This window comes from Phocoena phocoena, chromosome 10 (assembly GCF_963924675.1).
Source record: "Phocoena phocoena chromosome 10, mPhoPho1.1, whole genome shotgun sequence".
Taxonomy (NCBI): domain Eukaryota; kingdom Metazoa; phylum Chordata; class Mammalia; order Artiodactyla; family Phocoenidae; genus Phocoena; species Phocoena phocoena.
Genome location: NC_089228.1, coordinates 68,009,597 through 68,032,226, shown reverse-complemented (window position 1 = coordinate 68,032,226; position 22,630 = coordinate 68,009,597). Strand labels below are relative to the sequence as shown.

The following is a 22,630-nucleotide window of genomic DNA, read 5'->3' as shown; positions in this document are numbered from 1 at the left end:
ACAGAGCAAAAAGTAGTGAGAGAGAAGAGCTGGAGATAATGAGGGGATTTAGGTCTTTCTATAAAAACAGCAGTTTCAAATCAGAAAAACAGATAACAGGTATCCAGCTATCCAACCCACAAAGGGCAAAGTCCCTCACCCTGGCACAGCCTGATTGCTGGGATGAAGGCTGCCTAGAGGTAGAGTAAGCCCTTTATAGGTTAATGTAATCAGATGGATATGGGACACCTGCCACTCACTGCAAAGCACTTCACAGAGCTAGCTGGCTGCATTCATCTGCTTAATAAGGCCAGAATCTGAAACAAACCCTCTTTACCCAGTTTCTCAGAGCCCTGTTTTAGAGAACATGCCTTTAATTAGAGCCAGACAGCACAGTGGTGGGGCTCAGCTATACTGTGGTTTGGTGCTTGGTGCATGGTAACTTTTCTGCCTTTGGTGCAAGGCAGAAAAGTTACCATGTATCTTTCTAGGCAAGCAAAATGTAGATGGTGTTTAATATCAGATTTCCCTCGAGGAAAAGAACATACTGTAGCTTGGAGAAGTGATTTCAAAGTTTGGGTTAATTTTTGGTTTGTGTCCTTTAATAATAGAACATTCAAGTTTATGTTTGTGAGCAGTGCAATAACTGGAATAATTATTTAGGCCTCACTATAACACATCACAGTATTTTAGAGATGAAAAAACCGAGGCTCAGAGAGGTTAAGTTGCCCAAGGTCACACAGTTACAAATGGCAGGGCCGGGATTCAAACCCAACTAGTCTGACTTTCAAATATTTTCTTTTTTCTTTTCTCTTCTTTTTTTTAAGTCTGTATTTAAGAGCTCACTTTCTTAACCTGTGTGGCACACTTGGGAGGAATGTGGTGTTCTGGAAGGAGAGGTTGCAAGTCACTCTTGTGTCCAGCAGCCAAGGAAGAGAAGGATCATTCTGTGAGATCAGTCTCTGCAGACGGCCTTCAGGCTCTTTGAGTTGAGATGTATCTCCTTTGAGGATCTTTCCTCTAATGATGTACAAGGGGGCTCACCGCAGAATTGTCTTAAAGAGTAAAAAGTGGGAAGCACTGGTCCCCAATATGATAGCCACCTGACCATGCAAGAACCAGTTAACTATACAAACTACACAGCTCATTTGTAGTAACCCAACACAAGTATACGTCACTCAACATAAATTATAAGAATTTCAGTGGCAATGACACGAATCTTACTAGAAATGAAGTTGATTTTCTGAAGCCCTTACCTTGTCAAAATGTAAATGGCTATTCATACAAAGTGATGGTTGCACTATCTTTTTCTTGGATGGTTGGGAGCAGATTGATTTTACCTCAGATACCCTGCCTTGGCTTTACTGAAGTTTTGCACTGTAGGGTTTTGTGGAATCAGAAGCCTAATTGATTTCATTCTTATTTCAATGTGGACTAATGGACCTTTGGATGGAAGTAGTTATATTAGATTATAGAACCAGACTTACTAGACCATTACTAACAAAACATTTAGAAAAAGTTATATCTGTAAATATTTTTAAAAAGAAACAGATTGAGCCTCCTTGATTTTAATAAAGAACTCCCACTAGGTGGATTTCCAGATTTCCCTTTTTTCCTTCTTCACATACCACTTTATGGGTTCTATGTCATTTTTTTTTTTTTTTTTTGCGGTACACGGGCCTCTCACTGTTGTGGCCTCTCCCGTTGCGGAGCACAGGCTCCAGATGCGCAGGCTCAGCGGCCATGGCTCACAGGCCCAGCTGCTCCGTGGCATGTGGGATCTTCCCAGACCGGGGCACGAAGCCGTGTCCCCTGCATCGGCAGACGGACTCTCAACCACTGCGCCACCAGGGAAGCCCTCTATGTCATTTTTGTTGCCATTATTTTTGTTTTGTTGTTTTAGTTAAAAGTATATACTCTGATATTTATTTAATAGGACTTTGTTTGAGAGCTGTATGAAGAAAAGAAAGAGTAAAAGGTTTAAAGCAACCTGGATCTTAAAAAAGGAAAACTGGAAAAACAAGTTATGGTGCAAACACATAATGGAATAATAGGCATCTGTAACAAAGAAAGAGGAAATTCCTTACGTTCTGACATAGAACAATCACCAAGATATAACTGAAAAAAAGCAAGGTACAAAATACTGTACAGTTTGTTATCATGTGTGGAAAAGAAGGGAAAGAAGGCCTACATGTGTGTTTTTGCTAGTATAGACAGAGAAGATCTCTGGAAGGATATACAAGGAAACAGCAACACCTGTCACTTCTGTGCAGGGAAGTGTCACTGGGGGACAAAGATGACAGGCTTTTCTCTTTAGGTCCTTTTGTACCTTCTGATTTCAAAACATGTGACCATGCTGCCTATTCAAAAAATGTATATCTGGTAGATGGAGAAAAAACAATTTACAAAATTCAACATCCATTTATGATAAAAACTCTTACCAGGGATTCCCCTGGCAGTCCAGTGGTTAAGACTTCCACTGCAGGGGGCACAGGTTCGATCCCTGGTCGGGGAACTAAGATCCCACATGCCACAGGGCGTGGCAAAAAAAAAAAAAAAAAAAACTCTTACCAAATTGGGTAGAGAGGGTACGTATCTCAACATAATAAAAGCTATTTATGAGAAACACACAGTCAATATAATACTCAACGAGGAAAAGCTGAAAGCATTCCTGCTAAAATCTGGAACAAGACAAGGATGCCCACTCTCACCTCTTCTATTCAACATAGTATTGGAAGTCCTAGCCACAGCAATCAGACAAGAAAAAGAAATAAAAGGCATCCAAATTGGAAGGGAAGAGGTAAAACTGTCATCATATGCAGATGACATGATTCTATATATAGAAACCTCTAAAGACTGAACAAAAAAATTACTAGAACTTATAAATGAATTCAGCAAGGCAGCAGGATACAAGATTAACATACACAAATCGGTTGCATTTCTTTACACTAACAATGAAATATCAGAAACAGAATGTAAAAAAAAAACAATACCTTTCAAAATTGCACCCCAGAAAATAAAATACTTAGGAATAAACCCGATCAAAGAGGTGAAAGACTTATATGCTGAGAACTATAAAACATTAATAAAGAAAACTGAAGATGAATCAAAGAAATGGAAAGATATCTCATGCTCTTGGATTGAAAGAATTAATATTGTTAAAATGGCCATACTGCCCAAAGCAATCTACAGATTTAATGCAATCCCTATCAAATTATCCATGCCATTTTCCACAGAACTAGAGCAAATAATCCTAAAATTTATATGAAACCATAAAAGCCCAAAATTGTCAAAGCAATCCTGAAGAAGAAGAACAAAGCGGGAGGCATAACCTGCCCAGACTTCAGACAATACTACAAAGTTACAGTAATCAAAACAGCGTGGTACTGGCACAAAAACAGACATATGAGGCTCAGTGGAACAGAATAGAGACCCCAGAAATAAAGCTACACGCCTACAGACAAAGGAGGCGAGAATATACAATGGGAAAAAGACAGTCTCTTCAGCAAGTGGTGTTGGGAAAGTTGGACAGTCACATGTAAATTGATGAAATTAGAACACATCCTCTCACTATACACAAAAATAAACTCAAAATGGCTTAAAGACTTAACATATAACACCATAAAACACCTAGAAGAGATCATATGCAAAACATTCTCTGACATAAATCATACCAACGTTTTCTTAGGTCAGTCTCCCAAAGCAATAGAAATAAAAACAAAAATAAACAAATGGGACCTAATCAAACTTACAAGCTTTTGCACAGCAAAGGAAACCATACACAAAACGAAACAGACTGGGGGAAAATATTTGCAAATGATGCAACCGACAAGGGCTTAATTTCCAAAATATACAAACAGCTCATATAATCCAACAACAACCAAAACAAAAACCCAATCGAAAAATGGGCAGAAGACCTAGACATTTCTCCAAAGAAGAAATAGAAATGGCCAACAGGTATGTGAAAAGATGCTCAACGCTGCTAGTTATTAGAGAAATGCAAATCAAAACTACAGTGAGGTACTACCTCACACTGGTCAGATGACCATCATTAAAAACACTACAAATAACAGATGCTGGAGAGGCTGTGGAGAAAAGGGAAGCCTTGTACAATGTTGGTGGGAACATAAGTTGGTGCAGCCACTATGGAAAACAGTATGCAGGTTCCTCAGAAAACTAAAAATAGAATTACCATATGATCTAGCAATCCCACTCCTGGGCATATATCCAGACAAAACTCTAACTCAAAAAGATACATGTACCCTTATGTTCACAGCAGCACTATTCACAATAGCCAAGACATGGAACAACCTAAATGTCCACTGACAGATGAATGGATAGAGAAGATGTGGTACATATATACAGTGGAATACTATTCAGCCATAAAAAAGAATGAAATAATGCCATTTGCAGCAACATGGATGCAACTAGAGATTATCATACTAAGTGAAGTCAGTAAGAAAAAGACAAATACCATATGATATCACTTATCTGTGGAATCTAAAATATGACATAAATGAACTTATCTACGAAAGAGAAACAGACTTACGGACATGGAGAACACAGTTGTGGTTGCCAAGGGGGAAAGGGTTGGGAGAGGGATGGAGTGCGAGGTTGGGGTTAGCAGATGTTAGCTATCATATACAGAATGGATAAAAAACAACGTCCTACTGTATAGCACAGAGAACTATATTCAATATCCTATGATAAACCATAACGGAAAAGAATATTAGAAAAATAATATATATGGGCTCTCCTGGTGGAGCAGTGTTTAAGAATCCGCTTGCCAATGCAGGGGACACGGGTTCGAGCCCTGGCCCGGGAAGATCCCACATGTTGCGGAGCAACTAAGTTCGTGCACAACAACTTCTGAGCCTGAGCTCTAGAGCCTGCAAGCCACTACTGAGCCCGCGTGCCACAACTACTGAAGCCTGTGCACCTAGAGCTCATGCTCCGCAACAAGAGAAGCCATGACAATGAGAAGCCTGCACACCGTAACTAGAGAAAGTCCGTGCACTGCAACCAAGACCCAACACGGCCAAAAATAAATAAATAAATTTATTTTTTAAAAATTTATTTAAAAAAAGAATATATATATGTATAACTGAATCACTTTGCTGTATAGCAGAAATTAATGACATTGTAAATCAACTGTACTTCAATTAAAAAATTAAAAAACAAACAAACTGTCATGGCTGAGCAGAATCTTTGGAGTTGGTCTCTGGACACGAGTCCACCATCTCCCTAGATTGCCGACTTTTCTTATTAAAGCACCTTTCCTTTCTTTAAAAAAAAAAAAAGTATATCTGTACTCTTCTAAAAATTTATATATCCCATGCAACCTATAAACAAAACATATGTATAGGGGAAACAGGAGACTGTTACATCAAGATGTAATAATCTTTTCCTTCTTTTCTCTGTTTCTCCAGAATTTTTTGATTTGCTTATAATGGCTATTTTTAAAGTATTATTTTCTATGTTTAACTTAACTTCTTCCTTGACTACACCAGTATTTCAATCAGTAATCCCATTGAGAAAGATGAAAATGAAGACTAGGGACGCCAGAATCCCAATATACACAGGATTCAACAAAGGAAAAACCTACCATCCCTATGAAACACATGGGGTATAAATAAAGAACTACAGAGAACTGTTCTCTAGGTAGGCAGTAAAAAGGGAGAAGAAAATACCTTTCCATCTGGAAGCAAATCATTGAATGACATAAAGCACAACCAGTTTCCTACTAGAGCTCCTCATTTTAAATAACTACTCTTCAACTTCCTGTGTTTTCCTTCATTCTCATCACTGGTAACCAAGGATACCACAGATTTTCCTAAGCTCCTATTTCCCAAACATCAAACTAGTTTTCTTTGTTTAAAATGAGAAAGCAGCAAAAGAGAAATCATTTTTAATTTTTTTAAAAAAGCATATCAAGTTCTCATAAAATCATTGCCCATGTTTGCTGACATTGGGTAAAATAGATTTGGAAACCACTTCAGAACCCCAGCTGAAAGAAGGGAATTCACTCCATCCCAAAACCAGGTAGCAGTGACTCATCTCTGGAATGAAAAGGAGACATACCAGTTGGGGGCTTAACAGAGCCCATCTGCTACGGCCATGATCTTGGCCTTGGCTTCTTAGGCTGACATGCACTTGAGTCTATCATCGGATAGAGTCACTTTCTTGGTTGCAATTTATGAGCTGCCAGTGTTTACTTGTGAGACTGTCTGGGAGCTGGAAGGGAAGGAAGATAAATATACCAAAGCCCAGCTGAGCAACTGATAGGTTTTACATTTTATTTCCAGGAAATGACATTGTTTTCACAAAGAAGAGGTATGCCATCCTCTCAAAGAGAGGCTGCCTTCGCCTTCAGGGGCAGCCATAGGGATACACCCAACCTGCCCAAAACATATATCAACAGAGATGCTTCTGAGGTACCAAAACAACAACAACAACAACAACAAATTTAAAAAGCACAACAGAAATACATAACCTGTTCAGTGTAGTGAAGCAGAGTCTCTTAAGTACTCTGAAGCAGTCGGTGCTTCAGACAATGGTGGCAGCAGGGATGGCCAACATGGAGGGTCGTGACGGAGGACTTCCAAACTCAGTCTCTGTCCCACGTGGCTCTATCCCATGCTCTGTCTCAGAGTGGCCCCACACCTGTCCATAGAGAATCCTCCAGACCATCCCAAGTTCCCACTGCCTGGCAGTTTTTCAAATGTCCTTGGAGCACAGTCTTCAGGACAGTCTCTTTGCTTTGGAGAGAAAAAAACAGAGAGATAAAGGAGGAGCCTGCATTTCCCTCCCCTGGCCTCCCTGCTGCCACCCTCAGTCTTTTCCCCACACAGCAGCCATGGTGAACCAAGAAAATAGACGGCAGATCAAATCACTCTGCTCAAAGCCCACTCCTCACTTCACCAGAGTAAAAGTCGAAGTCCTTCCAAAGGTCTATAAACCCCTATACAATGTGCCCCCTGCCCAACCTCCTGACCTCACTTTCTATTCCCCGTCCCATCGTTCACTCCACTCCAGCCACACCACCTCCTTGCTGTTCCTCCTATCCCCTCTGCCTAGGACACCCTTTCCCCAGATGGCAGCATGGCCACTGCCTACTGAGCTTTACTCAAATACCACCTTCTTCAGTGACTACCTTAACTACTCTATCAAAAACTGCCAACGCTCTCATCACTCCTGACCCTTTCTTGCTTAATTTTTCTCCATAGCACAAATCACATCTAACTTTTTAGATTTTCACTTCTCCTTCTATTCTTCATACCTAGAAGAGTGTCTGGCACAAAGCTGGCCTTCAATTAATATCTGTTGGAGGAAAGAAGGAATTACATACACAGCAACAGGCAGGGAGAGGTGCAAGTTTTTCCTCTGTCCAGAGAGAGGGGGGGTGCGAGGGGCTATTCACTGGCCTCTAGTATTTTCCAATAGCTGTGCTTCCTTGATCCCAGAGAAGCAGGGATCTTGGCTTACACAAAGGGCAATCTCAAGACCTTCCTTGAGGTTAAGGTCTTGAATCCTTTGGTAGGCAGATTGAAAGTGTTATTAAATTTATATACAAAGGAACAATAAGAGTTTTGGGGGGAGACACACATCAAGGGATAAGGCAAGGGAGGATAGTAAGTGACAAAAGAAGAGAAGGGAAGGAAAAAGGGTGGGGCAAAAATGGGATGTGGTGATGGAGGAATAAGAAAAAAAGCTTCTATTAATAAGTCTAATCTTTGACCCTATGGTAATTTTGCAAAGCATGAATTTTTAAGTCAAAATTTTTAGAGAATCCAGTGTTATAAACTACTTGAGTGCATGCAGGTGGACACCCCAACCCATGCCAATCTTGCTGAGTGCCACTTTCTCTTAAACACTGTCCTATGCCAGGCAGCCATGCTGACTTCATGCACATGACACCCTGGATTCTTGAGGCAATACTGGGTAGATTAAAAGTACTTGCTAACAAGTATCCTCTATGGATGAGGTCAACTTGGCAGACACTGTTACTGCTGCCATTCCCCATATAGTCCTTTACAAGGCTCTGTCTTTCAACAAGTGATGATGGGTAACACCAGGGAAAGCCTTCCAGGTGGGCAGGCAGATACCCTCTTCAGAGACTGTGAGTTTCTCCTGTCCTGTGTCTGGATCACGCTCCTCCTAGCCTACAGGAAGCTGGCAAGAGCCACAGGCCATGTGATCTTACCTGGGCCAATCTTCCCAGAGACCACCAACCTCTGGAGGGACCTCTGTCTCAGATTCAGGAAAGCTATGGTTCATAAACCTTTCTCCCCACCTCAGCACCCCTGAAGGCCAAGGCACACTCCCACCAGTAGCCTCGGCTCAATATTATAGTATCAAGGGAGCTGGGAAGTACAGTTTGAAAAAGCCCCTGTACTGAAAATCACTGTTCTAAAGGACCAACTAGATTTTATTTCTAGATCATTTGCTTTTTTCTTTTCTGAGCACAACCCAAAGAAACTGCTAGGAAAAGCTTAAAGTGAGAATGTTAACACTCTTGTCAACCAACCAACACTTAATGTGAACAGAACAAATGGGAATGGGGGAGCAGTTGACAGAAGACTCTGCTCCAGCACCTCCCCAGCTCCAGAGGGAGATCCTCCATAGCGGATGTCACAAAATGTCTTCTCTTCAGGAAAATCTCACGTCAATATCCCAGCAAGCCACAATTACTCATGCGACAAGCACTTACTCAACATTCGTTACCTGCCCCAGCTCCAGGGCACCCTTTCTCCAAACACAGGATCTGGCATCCTAACACTCTCCTCCTCCTCTTCCTCCTCTCCTCTGGATAATCTGGCCTCCCAGACTTTACAAAGGATCTATGGCTAATCAGTCATGAGGCATTACTCCTCCGGTGCTAATATGGGCCTTGAAGACAACAACCAGCCAAGGAGGCCTGGAGTGGGGCTGCTCTCGGTGCAATCAGAGACCTGTGCTGCCACAGACGGGCAGGTCCTTCTCTCTGAACTCAGGATCAGAGCAACCGCTGCCCAGGAGGAAAATGGCCCTGCCAGTGTCAGAACTGTGACAATTACAGGCTTGCCAATTCTAGTTCCCAGATCCTACATTTGGTCCTTTAAAAATTCCCATGCGCTGGGGATTAAACCAGCTTTCAATTGGCAAAGAAGGTTGGTATTTGAACTGAGAATTTTCTCTAAACTCCACACTGCAGCCCAATGAAGCTGCTGATGGCTCTGGCACATTTTCCTAAATCGGGCCTCAGAACCTTCTGTCTGTCTCTAGAGAAAACCTCAAAGCTGCACTCGCTGCGATAAATGCAGAAACCGAGGCTGGTGCCAGAACTGCTCTCAGCCAGTGAGTGGGACAGGGAGGCCGATTCGGTTTACTGTGTTGGCTCCTAGTGTTACTAAAAAGGCAGCAAGGCACCAGATTTAGCCTCTGCAGAGAAAAGAGGGGTCTGATACTATCTACTCTGTGGTATTAACTCTGTGTGAGGAGAGTCAGAGATGAATTTAGGACACAGGGTTCTTCTTTCCTTTTCCAGTGGCTGCATGCATCTACCATGCTCGGACTTTTGAGAAAAAACCTGGACAGTGGGCTGGGTGAAGAAAGTACATATCGGTGTGTGGAGAAAAGGGAACTCTCCTGCACTGTTGGTGAGAATGTAAACTGGTACAACCACTATGGAGAACAGTATGGAGGTTCCTCAGAAAATTAAAAATAGAGCTACCACACAACCCAACCCAACAATTCCACTTCTGGGTATTTAACCAAAGAAAATGAAAACATTAACTCAAAAAGATAAATCCATGCCCAATGTTCACTGCAGCATTTCTGGCAATAGCTAAGATATGGAAGCAACTTAGGTGCCCATCAATAGATGAATGAATAAAGAAAATGTGGTATATATATACAAGGGACTATTTCTCAGCTATAAAAAAGAATGAGACCTTCCCATTTGCAGCACATGGATGGACCTCGAGTGTATTATGCTAAGTGAAAGAAGTCAGGCAGAGAAAGACAAATACCATATGATTTCACTTAAGTCTGGAATCTAAAAAACAAAACAAATGAGCAAACATAGCAAAACAGAAATAGACTCATAAATACAAAGAACAATATGGTGGTTGCCAGAAGGGAGAGGGATGGGGGAATGTGTGAAACAGGGGAAGTGAGTTAACTTCCACTTACAAACTTCCACTTACAAAATAAATTAAGTCACGGGGATGTAATGTATAGCATAGGGAATACAGTCAGTAATATTGTAATCACTTTGTATGGTGACAGATGGTAACTAGACTTATTATGGTGATCATTCTATAATGCATAAAAATACCAAGTTACTATGTAGTACATCTAAAGCTAATACAACACTGTAAATCAATTATACTTCAAAGAAAAAAATAAAAACAAGAATAACCCCCAAAAAACAAAGAGAAAGTACATGGGTGTACCCACCCACACAGAGACCCAGCAAACTTAAGCTCAAAGGCTGACCTTGGTCAAATCTGGGCTCCCAGGTCAGTGTTCCTCTCAGAAAGGAAAGAGAGAAGAAAACAGAAGGCATTCACAACACCTCAGTAGACACTTCCTAAGCCTTGGCTGTCCTCATGCTCCTCTGGCACTGTGTAGACATGTCTTGTTTGGGCCACCAAGGGGGGCACTGCTAGAACAGGTCACTGCTTCTCATGCCTCTGTGCTTATGCTAATTCCTCTGCTTGGAAAGCTATGTCCCTAGGGAACCTTTAGGACTCAGTTCAAATGGCACTTCTTCTGTGAAGCTTGCTCCCATACCTCCACCTGTCCAGGCCGAATTGACTGTCCTCTCCTCTGCAATTTTCCAGCACCCTATTATGGAACTTGTCACATTACCTACTTGTTTTTCTGTCTCCTCCGTAGACTATGAGAGCTGAGACAATACCCTGTTTATCTCTTTATCCCAGTGCATAGTGTAGTGTTCCTATAAATGCTTATGGAGTGATGGGAGGTGGAGAGGAAGAGCAATGAATTCTGCCAGATTCAAGTGGCTCCTGGGAGGTAAAAAAACCTATGGGGACTCAAAATTGGGCACAAAGTCCAATAGTACATAGTTGTCAGAAAAGTAGAAAACACCCTGGTTTCAAAGAACTGCCTGAGGACCGCCCCACCCTCAGAATGTCTTCCTTGGGCATAACAGGCTCAACACCTGGCCTGTGACAGGCTTGCTGCCCTCACAATGGCTGACCAACAGAGGGCCAATTCCATACCATACCTGCTTGCAAATCAGCATCAGATTTCTGGCCCTACTCAAAGAGGCTGACATCTGTTGATAGGGCTAGGAGAAAGAGAGTGATAGACAGAAGATCCTGTTCTTAGCAGTGTGGCTTTTAAGCCTCCAGCTTCTCTGGACTTAGAGAAGGGAATATCCAAAGACACACATGAACATGGGTTCCCGATGGCCAGGTGGTGGAAAGCAACTGGAAGGGCAGTGAGCTTTTGGTTCTTCTCCTCTGATTGGCCTTTATGTGCAACCAATTGACTTCACAGCACTTTGGCTCTGAGCTTTCCCAGAGGGTAGTACCGTACTAGATTTCTAAAGGGACTGAACATGATAATCAGATCCACTCTGCTCCTCTTTACTCTCATCTCTGCCCAATAACCAATCCTTCCGATCCATTGGCTTCCTTGTGCTTTGCCCCAGGACACATTCTTTTGCCACCAGGACATTCAAGTCTCAAGCAGAGTGGCTCTGCAACCTTCAACACAGCAGGCCCCAAGTATGATGAGATCACTTGTTTAAATTAGCAGATATTCACTATGGAAGTATGGTTCCTTGAGGAAACTCACCCACCCCTTCCCTAATCTCTTTATTTAAACTCTCTCTGGCTGGGAAACCTGTTTGTACCACATCCTGTTTATAATTTATTGTATACCCAACCCAAGATTTCTGCAACACCCGGACAGCAACTAAACTGTCTTGAACAACAGCACCATCTAGTGACCAGCAGAGCAAGCTGTGTGACCATGTGTTTTTCTAATCACATCCTTTTTTATCCCCAAAACCAAGACACATACACCTAAGCATCCCCATTCCCTGCTGGTCAAATAAGTTAATTCTACCTCAACTCTTTCTTACATGTTCATTATCTTTAACTCCCTTTACTTTTCCCAATTTCTTCCACCTCTTCCTTAGCTCAAGAATCATTTATCTTACTCTTCCCTATCCAAAAACTCTGCCTACGTTTGTAAGTCCTTTGTTGAGGGGACTGACCTCTTGTTCATACCCACTCACCTTTTCGTTCCCTGATGAGGACAATTCGTCGTTCTTGCACTTCCGAGCTCAGATTATCTACCATCTTATTAATGCAATTGTCTAGAACCAGGGAGTGGGTTTTCGACTTGATGTCCTTCCGACAAATGGGGCATTCTATCTTCCGCTTCATCCACTCACTGATACAGTAGGAGCAGAAACTATGTGCACAGTTCAAGGTGACAGCCTATAATGGGAATGTGAACATACAGATCAGAACTGTGATGCTTACTTCCCCAGAGCGGTTGAGATCTCAGAACCAACTCAGATCACACTGCCAACATGGGTTAGCTACCCTGCAAACAAATGTCACTGGACGTAAGTAGGACTAGTAAGCGTGTGAATGTTTGGTATAAATACATCACTAATTCTCTCATGAAAACAAATTTATGTCCTAATGGTGAATTAGCACCTCAATTTTAATATATGAAGGGGAACACACAGTGAATACTCAGTAAACAGAATGGTAGGAGGCATCATCTTTACTCAAAAGCAGCTAAAAAAGTATATGTAAAAGAGAACTTAGGCTGGGAAAAAATGTAATGGGTTCAACTGATAGTGCCTTAAGTAAGTAAGCCTGTGAGAAGAGAGAAAGCAGAAGGAAGCCTGTATGTGAGGGGCTCCTATGAGTAACTCCAATGGTCAGCTTTCTGCCAGGACACTTTTCACTCCCCAAAACATAAACCATTCTCCTCATTACTCTTGTTTATGTACATCTCCTAAGATACAACTTTCATGAGGCTCAAAAGTCTTCCTTCCTGTTTTTAGGATAGCAGTGGAAAATAACACAGAAATCATGTATTTTTCAAATGCCAAGTTGAGACCAGAAAGCCAACTAGGAGACCTTCTCGATAACGAATGAGATAAATTCTCATAAACGGGACTAAAAACCTGTCTGATTAAAATGAAACCTCTTCCCAACACTGATTTTAAGAGGTGACCCAGAGAAAAGGTCAGGCACATGCAGTAAACCAAACAAAGTCAAGTTATTTGTCTCTTACATGTCGTGCAGATGCTCTGGGTTGGCTAACTCATCACCCATTCCAACCACCCTTTCCTTGTCTTCTTCTATTAGGGTCTGTAAGCCACGTCAAAAGAGCACGAACTGAGTTTCTCCAAAGTAGGAATCAAATGACTAGAAACTATGGGGGAAATTATGACCCGAAGTCAAAGTAGATCCAGAGCAAAAGAAACAGGTCTACCCAGGAGAGATTTTTCAGGAGGCTAATAGACCCAATCTCCCTAAAGTCCACCAGAAAAAAGGAAGCAGTGTGTGTATGCATTTTCTTTTTAAAGGAGTCTGAAAAGCACTGTCATTTAACAAATTGAGTTTAACACCTGTAGTGTAAGATGAACTGGACACAGATAGCAGAATGTGTGAAAATAAAAGAGGACTGTGCAGGACTTCCCTGGCAGTCCAGTGGTTAAGACTCCACGCTTCCAATGCAGGGGGTGTGGGTTCCATCCCTAGCTGGGGAACTAAGATCCCACATGCTACACAGTGTGGCCATAAAAAGTATAAAAAAAAAAGGAGATCCTGTGCAAAAACAAGACAGGATAACAGGGAATTCCCTGGTGGTCCAGTGGTTAGAACTCTGTGCTTTCACTGCTGAGGGCACAGGTTCAATCCCTGGTTAAGGAAATAAGATCTCACAAGCCGCGCGGTGTGGCAAAAAAAAAAAAAAAAAAAAAGACAGGATAACAGATGGTAACCTAGGAGAGATGTTTCATTTTCATAAGGAGCCTCAGAGTTCCTGAAATGTGTTCCACTTGGCCACTGAATTCCCAGCAACCACACATCAGTGGCATTTACCCCCCAGTTCAAAGGCTGCACTGCACACCTACTCTCAGCACTGTGCCCATTCAGAGCAAAGAAAGAAGAGTTTTATTGAGCAGCTTTATTCTGATACTTCAAATTTCTAATGCCATCTAATTCTGGATTGTGCCAGAATCAAGTGGTTCCCGGGAGGTAAAAAACCTGCAAGGAGTTCAACACTAGGCACAAAATCCAACAGGACATAGCTGTCAGAAAAGTAGAAAGCACAGGACATTCTGACCTGTGGGAGGGTGGGGCAGCTCTCAGGTGGTTCTTTGAAACCAAAGTGTTTTCTCCCCAACACCAAAGAGATAAAGGCTTTATTAGAGCCCAAAACACTGATTCTGCCAAACAGATACTCAAGAACAAATGAAATAAGAAAAAAAGACAGTGGAGGTAAAGAAGACTACAAAAACAAATGAGAAGTGACCATCTCTAGCAGTCACTTTGAAGTCAAATAGCTACAGTAAGTTCCTGGAGGAAAAACATTCTTCAGAATGTTTCCCTACAGCAGAAGCAGTCTGTGTAGCCTAGGCTCCATTCAGGGCTGGGAGAGTGAGAAGGCATGAGCCACCATTCATAATTACCTCAATGAAGTATTCTGAACAAATAATACACTGGAGCTCATTCTCTAGCACGTCATTCACATGGCTAAGAACTTCCTCCTTCTGTGCTTGCACCTTCGCCTTCTCTTCCTGCAAAAACACACAACCCCACCTGTCATTCGGGAGAACCAATGAGAATGCAAAACAGTACAGGAAGCAGGGTTAATAGTCTGCAATAGGGGCCTCCCTGGTGACTCAGTGGTTGAGAGTCCGCCTGCCGATGCAGGGGACGCGGGTTCGTGTCCCGGTCCGGGAGGATCCCACATGCCGTGAAGTGGCTGGGCCCGTGAGCCATGGCCGCTGAGCCTGTGCATCCGGAGCCTGTGCTCCGCAACGGGAGAGGCCACAACAGTGAGCGGCCCGCGTACCGCAAAAAAAAAAAAAAAAATAGTCTGCAATAGGATTCAGAAGGAATCTAAATTAAAAATTCACCCTGGCACAGCAACACGAGAATAAAACTCTTTCCGCAAGGGTTAATGTTTCTCAGAACTGCTTTCTAATATAGGACACTATCTTCCATTTTTTCCCTCTCTCGACTTTTTTAGTATGTATTCGCATTGCAGGTTCTGTCTCCTTCCCAAAAATTAACCAAATGATAAAAACTGAAGGTAGCATACCCACTCCACCAACCACCCAAGACCAGAATGAGGCATTAGTATCCTATAGCAAACTGCAGTTCAGAGGTGAAACAAAATCATCCCAAGCAACCAAGAACTCACTGGATAAGAAAGAAATGAGGAACAGCCCATAAAGGTAGGAAGCTTGAATTAGTGTGTAAGGTCCATTCCGTTCTTTGCAGCTGCCTCTCCTATAAAATAAGGATAATACCTATGTTCCCTAGAGACAGGAGGCTGGAGAGGTGGCCTCTTGAAGTACCTTCAGGCCCCACACTCTGTGATGCTTGTCACTTCCCACTCCTGCAGTGCAATTTCCCTGTGCTTTCCCCAACCGGTCAGACTGCTTGTAGACACACTTTTTAAGGAGGATCTAGGTGTGCTCTCTCTTCTTTTTTTTTTTTTTTTTTTTTTTTTGGCGGTATGCGGGCCTCTTACTGTTGTGGCCTCTCCCATTGCAGAGCACAGGCTCCGACGCGCAGGCCCAGCGGCCATGGCTCATGGGCCCAGCCACTCCACGGCATGTGGGATCTTCCCGGACCGGGGCATGAACCTGCGTCCCCTGCATCAGCAGGCGGACTCTCAACCACTGCGCCACCAGGGAAGCCCAGGTGTGCTCTCTTGAAGCCAACATTTATTAAGTTACCACCTCATCTCCAAAACAGAAAGGATCAGGAGCCCCTGAGGGGGAGAGGAAAAGCCACTTAGGGTATATTTGATATACCCTAAATATTAGGGTTCATTTATTTCTCATGTTTTACTTTCTCTTCTAATCAAAGCAAAGACTGTCAGACTGCTTAGGGCAGTGAAGAGGGACTGGACCCAGTTATAAGTAGAGTCAAGTTCCCTGAAAACTTTTGAATTACTGGATTTAAAAAGATGTGATGGTTTCTTGAAGGCTGGGGAAGAAGGAACTATGTGATTTAAACAGAGGATAAGGATATCAAACAAACTAGAAAGTCTCCGCCTTTTCTGTATTCTGCTCCAGATATGTACATGAGGAGGGGTGGGCTGAGAGATGCAATCAGACTCAGGCATAAGTTTCAGGTCAGAGGATGCAAACTGGTGGCCTGTGGACTGGATCCAGCCTGCAGACTTATTTAGTCTGGCATTCATGGTATCAAAAAACACTGAACTGTTGCCAATACTTGAAAACTGGGATACTTTACATAAACATTTGGATTTCCATCTTCAGTGGAAAACTCAGATCGGACAACACTGGGCTTGCATATCTGGATGGCAATGACTGGCTGCATCAGAGAAGAGCTGCCTCTGGGGATGAGGGTGAGGGTGCACCTCTGCCTCACAGCTCCCCACTATGTTCTTACACCCAGGCCACTTTACTCCTATTATCGGTCTGACCCCAGTGGGCACTTGAGTTTACAACCCCTAATTTAAGAGTTCCACTGATTTGATATGGGAAATAACTACATAAATGCATCAAGACAAACTATTTTTTATTTTGACTACACCACCCCTTAGCCTATGTGAGTGAGACACTCTGAAGGAGCATTTACCACAGACAATGGACTAGACTCCAGGATGTGTCTTATTCCCAGCATTTTGCTTCTGGATAAAGGAAGGAAATAGATGTTGTCTTACAGGCAGAACCTTCTACAGCCCTAACTAATTTTACAGATTATTTCCGTTGAGGAAGGAAACAGCCATAACCTCTCCCTTCATTCACCATACCAACCTTTGCACTGTGGAAAATGCTGAGTTGCATGTGCTAACCAAATTCTAAACCTTCACCTTCTTTCCAGTACCTTGGTCTGCTCCAATTCTTTGTTCTTGGCTTGAATGATTGCTTCAAAGTCCTTCTTGCTGCGATTTAGCTCTTCCATCAGAGCCCGATGCTGCAGAAACATAGCAGATACATACTCAAGATGCGTTACACTGCATTGTTCCTTTCAGCCACCATGCCTGTCTCTCCCTCTGTCAGCAGCTTTGGTTCAAGAGATCAATGGACTGGCAATTTCAAAATAATGTTTTTGTTCCGTCAGGACATCCCACCTACATACTGCTTTTTTCAGGGAAAGGGGCAGATAGGGAGGAATGCCATCAAATCTATTAATCTCTCTGGAAATAACCCAACTTCTGTGGCCAAATCAACTGAAGAATTTACACTGCCTTCCAGAGAGTCTGATTCTGTGGGTTTGGCTTGGGGCCCAGGGATGTACATTTTTTACAAAGCCACACAAGTGATCCTGAGAACAAATGCTCAAGAATTAGTAAGTAACTCTAAGGTTACCCAGCACTGGGAGCAGCTTTTAAAAAATAATCAGGGAAATGTGGATTCAGGAAAACTAGATAATCATATTCTTTGAAATGAAAAAGATTTTTAACTATTTATTCTATAAATCACATACTACATGCTCATAAGGTAATGCTGCCTGAACCCTGGCTGTGTCTTCTGGAAGGTGGCATGCCCAAGAGCTAGCAGCTCATTCATTGTGACTAACTGCCTACATCAAATGTCAAGAGGTTCCATTTCTATGAAACATAATTTCTGAGCTCCCTCATACTTAAGTATAGCTTATATTTTAAATCTCATTTCAAATCCTTTTTTAAAGAAGATGATCTTTCTTTTTTATTATTTTAATTCTTTTATTTGGTGTTTTTCTTTTTTTTCTGTTTTAATGAGAACTATATTTTCAAATGGTGGACTCTTTCTGCCCATAACTAAACTGAGGAAGACCTGCTGACTTAAAAGTCCATGGGTTGGGAATTCCCTGGTGGTCCAGTTCTTAGGGTTCTGTGCTTCCACCGCAGGGGGCACTGGTTCGATCCCTGGTGGGGGAACTAAGATCCCAGATCCCATAAGCCATGTGGCATGGCCAAAAAGAATAAATAGGGCTTCCCTGGTGGCGCAGTGGTTGAGAGTCCGCCTGCTGATGCAGGGGACACGGGTTCGTGCCCCGGTCCGGGAGGATCCCACACGCCGTGGAGCGGCTGGGCCCGTGAGCCATGGCCGCTGAGCCTGCGCGTCCGGAGCCTGTGCTCCGCAACTGGAGAGGCCACAACAGTGAGAGGCCCGCATACCACAAAAAAAAAAAAAAAAAAAAAAAAAAAGAATAAATAGTAATATTGTATCTATGTTAAATCTGCTGAATTTAATAACAGTGCTAGGATGATGTAAGAGAACGCCCTTGTTTTGAGGAAACAAATACTGAAGTACTTTAGGGTAAAGGGACGTAAAACATGCAATTACTTTTAAATACTTAAGTACTTTGGGGTAAAGGGACATAATACATGCAATTACTTTTAAATAATTCATAAAGAAATATACACATGGAGAAAGAGAGAAAATGGTAAAGCAACTCTTGGTAGCTGAACCAATACCAGAAACTCAGCAGCCTTTCTAGGCTAGTACCTATTTCTGGCTTCTTTTAGGAGACACAGTCATAACAAAAATATTTAATGTGCCAGGCATTGTGCAAAGTGGCTTACAAACATTGTGTAATTCTCACAAAAACTCTGAGTTTGATGCAATTATTATTTCATCATCAGTAAAATGGGGAAAACAACAGCAGCTACCTCACAGGGCTGTTGTTAAGGATTTGAAAAGACTATACATAGAGCATTTAGCACAGTGCCTGGCCAAAAGTAACTGCTACACACAGTTTACCATTTGTAGGTATGTTCATTTTACAGATAAACAGACACAGAAAAAGGCAAGTGCAAGCAACAGGATATTCAACTCAAGTCTGACTTCCCAAGTTTCTGCCACTTGCTTTCTTTGTCCTTTTTTTAAAATTATCTCCTCGTACAGTAGGGGGAAATAGTAAATCCCCATGACAGTGGCTGAACTTAAAGCCAGGAAACACCTAATTTAATTGTCTTTGACTGTCCTCACCCCCTACCAACGCCTGGCAAAGTGAGCTGCTCACTAAGTTCTTGAACTAATGAAAGACTAGGTTTCTAACCCGGGCGAGCTAGATCTTTCTGGGCTGGGTAGAGTCTCCTTGTCTCTGAGCTGGTATCCCTGGCTGCAGACCTGAAGAGGCTGTTCAGGTCCTGTCTGAGGAAACGGACTTGTCTTCCCCTCCTCAAAAAACAATTTACCAAGGGCCACTGCCCTCCGACCCACTAGGACTTGAAGGGTCCCAACCTATATTCGCCTGTGATTAACTCCTATACATCTCCACCACTGCCATGGCGACATTTTTGGAGCCCAGCTCCCCCCACCACCGCCTTCCTCTTGGCAGGCGCCGAAGGTGGTATTTCTGAAAAGATATTATTCAAGACACACATTTTAAAATGTGTGGTCTGGGGGCTTCCCTGGTAGCGCAGTGGTTAAGAATCCGCCTACCAATGCAGGGAACACAGGTTTGAGCCCTGGTCCGGGAAGATCGCACATGCTGTGAAGCAACTAAGCCTGTGCGCCACAACTACTGAGCCTGCCTGCCACAACTACTGAGCCTGCGTGCCACAACTACTGAAGCCTGCGCGCCTAGAGCCCGTGCTCCACAAGAGAAGCCAACGCAATGAGAAGCCCGCGCACCGCATTAAGAGTAACCCCTGCTTACCAAAACTAGAGAAAGCCCGCCCACAGCAACAAAGACCCAATGCAGCCAAAAATAAACTAATTTTAAAAAATAAAGAAACAATAAAATGTGTGGTCTGCAGAAAAAAAGCAGTTATGTCAGAAGTCCTGAGTATTCATCTTGGCCACTAATTAGATGCATGTGCCTTAATTTTCTCATTTATAAAATGGGAAAATAGGCGCCCCCCTACATTGGGGTTAATAAGAAAAAATAATAACATATATGAGAGCACTCAGAAAAGTTTTTAAAGCCCTATGTAAATGTAAGTTATTATAATTATAGGCCTGGAAAATGAAAAAGAACAGCTTCAGAAGGACCACCAGGTGGACCGAACAATAACCATGTTTCATTTGAGAGTGGTAGGTCCCCCAGGCATGTTGTTATAGAACCATGACCTAAAAGTATCCTATTTTAGGTTAATGTATGGAGACTGGCCAAATGCATTATGCTAAATGATAGTGTGTTTTCCAGTCTGTCTCAGTAGAGGGTGAGGTGTTGTGGGTGCAGGGTGCTGAATGATTCCTCAGGGATTTCCAAGAGCAGAACCTTCCTCTTTTCCAGTCAATTTCAAAACATTATCTGAATATTAATTTAATAATCCTCTAAATGGGAAACATGCCTACCCCCCCACCCTAGAAAATACACAAGCTTAGAAAATTCTAAAAAGACTGAATTTTTCACCTAATGCTTTCCAAGGCTGTTTGTGCACCCAAGGTAGGCACCCTCCCAAGCATGAAGTAATATGTGATTGTTAGCACTGTAAAAAGGTTGGGAGGTAGGTAAGCAATAAAAGAACCGAATGATAAATTCTCCTGAACAAATTCTAATGCGATTACTCATTTTTCTCAAGGAGATACAAACACTCACCTCCTGACTTATAACAAACTACTAATCATTACACATAAAGAAGACAAAGCAGGTTTTAAAAATGCAAAAGAACTCATAAAAAAATAAACAGAGGAAAGAGGTAGTCAAGTTAAACTAAATAAATTACAGGCAATCTTTTAGGATAATTTTATTCCTGTGAGCCTTGCCCCCTTCAGTAAATTGATACGTTTTGTTGACGGTTAAACTGCACATTCTCAACCTAACCTAAAATGCTTAATTGGAACATTCTCAGATGGCTTCAGGATGGCTTCAGCTCAGGAATGGTGAGGTAATGGAGGCCCTTGCAGGCCCTGGTGGCCAAGTCACAGCTCTCAATTTCCCTCTGCTGCTCTCACCTTTCTGGAAGTGCAGCCACTCTCCTAGAGAGCCTCCTAATTGCTACAGGCTCATTTCATCTTCACCAAAGCAACTCGTGCTCAAATGAAGATGTAAGCTTTCATGCTGATGTCTGGCATGTCTGTGAGGCTCCAAGTCTCCGACCTTATGGCATGAGCAGCTGCCACCTGCTCTGTCTACAGACTGGAGATGCCACAGAGGTGTGCGCTAAGCAGCAGAGGCAGCCGGTGGCCACAAGAAGCCTGGCTGCCCCCCACTCCACCGCCCACTATAAGCTCAGGACAATGGCAAGAGATTTACCTCCTGCAGAGTCTGGGCTAGCTGTTGCTTCAGGTCCTCTTCTCCTTGCTCTTTCTCCAAATGCTGCAAAGCCAAAAACAAAATGTAAGGTTACCCTGCAGGAAGGGGGAAAAAGGGACAAAATCCAGTAACAAGCAGAGCAGACCTGCTAGCGTGAGCATCTGGAAACGACAGGGGGCAGGGAGTGGGTGGAAAATCTCCCATTTTACTTCAAGCTGTTGGCAGTAAGGGACTTAAGCAGAATTAAACTGCTCAAATACTGCATACCTCAGGGCTGTCACCTTCAAGCCACCACTCAGGGTGTTCTGGAGAAACTCTGGATTAATACTCCAAGTCTCCTTCACTGGCTAATGCTGTGACTCCCAAAAGGATGTAATCTGAGAGCTTCTGAGTCACCAAGTATCTAAACTGAAACACAATCCCCTGAGCTGGCACTCACAAGCTCCAACATGTTTCTTTCCTCAATTCTGGCCACTCTGAGTCTTTACCACTTCTAGCCCATAAACTGCTCCTCCTCCTGCCTTTCCTGAGCTTATGCTATATCTCCTCCATCTGCCCCCTTGAATGTAGATGCCTTCTACATCATCACTCCCCTACATCCAGCACCTTCCAGAAGAACCTCTGGGCCCTTCCCTCCTTAAGAATTACCTACCCAGGACTTCCCACATAAGACTCTGCACTCCCAAGGCAGGGGGTCCAGGCTCGATCCCTGGTTGGGGAACTAGATCCCACATGCATGCCACAACTAAGAAGTCCGCATGCTGCAACTAAGAAGTCTGCATGCCACAACTAAGAGTCTGCATGCTGCAACTAAGAAGTCTGCATGCCACAACTAAGAGTCTGCATGCTGCAACTAAGGAGTCTGCATGCTGCAACTAAGGAGTCCGTATGCCACAACTAAGAAGCCCACACGCTGCAACTAAAAGATCCCATGTGCCACAACAAAGACCTGGCACAGCCAAAATAAATTAAAAAATAAAATATTTAAAAAGAAAGAATTACCTACCCATTTAATATGCCAACTGGAAATGTTTCTCTAATTTAAATATATTGACTTGAAACTGTTCTGATCATTTTGTGTGTATAATACATCTTTGTCTCCTCAACCAGATATATTCCTTAATGGCAAAAAACATTTATTAAGCATCTTTATAACCACCCAAACTCAAGTATAGTGCCAGGTAATGTGGGTGCTCAAAAAAAAAATCTATGTGGCTAATACGTATAAAATAGATAACTAAAAAAAAAAAAAAGAATGACATGGAGAATTCCGT

The 22,630-nt window shown here is 42.7% G+C and overlaps 1 protein-coding gene across 1 annotated transcript in view; it reads right to left on the bottom strand.

The window, feature by feature from the left end:
* Positions 1 to 6,262: 6,262 nt before the first annotated feature.
* The window catches only part of RNF8 (ring finger protein 8), a 37,690-nt gene continuing 21,322 nt past the window's right edge, over positions 6,263 to 22,630 (bottom strand). Inside the window, exons 4-8 of the mRNA XM_065885855.1 lie at positions 21,357 to 21,419; positions 17,052 to 17,141; positions 14,654 to 14,761; positions 12,233 to 12,437; positions 6,263 to 6,737 (exon numbers count right to left, since the gene is read on the bottom strand). Of these exons, the coding sequence (XP_065741927.1) occupies positions 6,721 to 6,737; positions 12,233 to 12,437; positions 14,654 to 14,761; positions 17,052 to 17,141; positions 21,357 to 21,419 (483 nt within the window). The 3' untranslated portion in view covers positions 6,263 to 6,720. The remainder of the gene's footprint in view (positions 6,738 to 12,232; positions 12,438 to 14,653; positions 14,762 to 17,051; positions 17,142 to 21,356; positions 21,420 to 22,630) is intronic.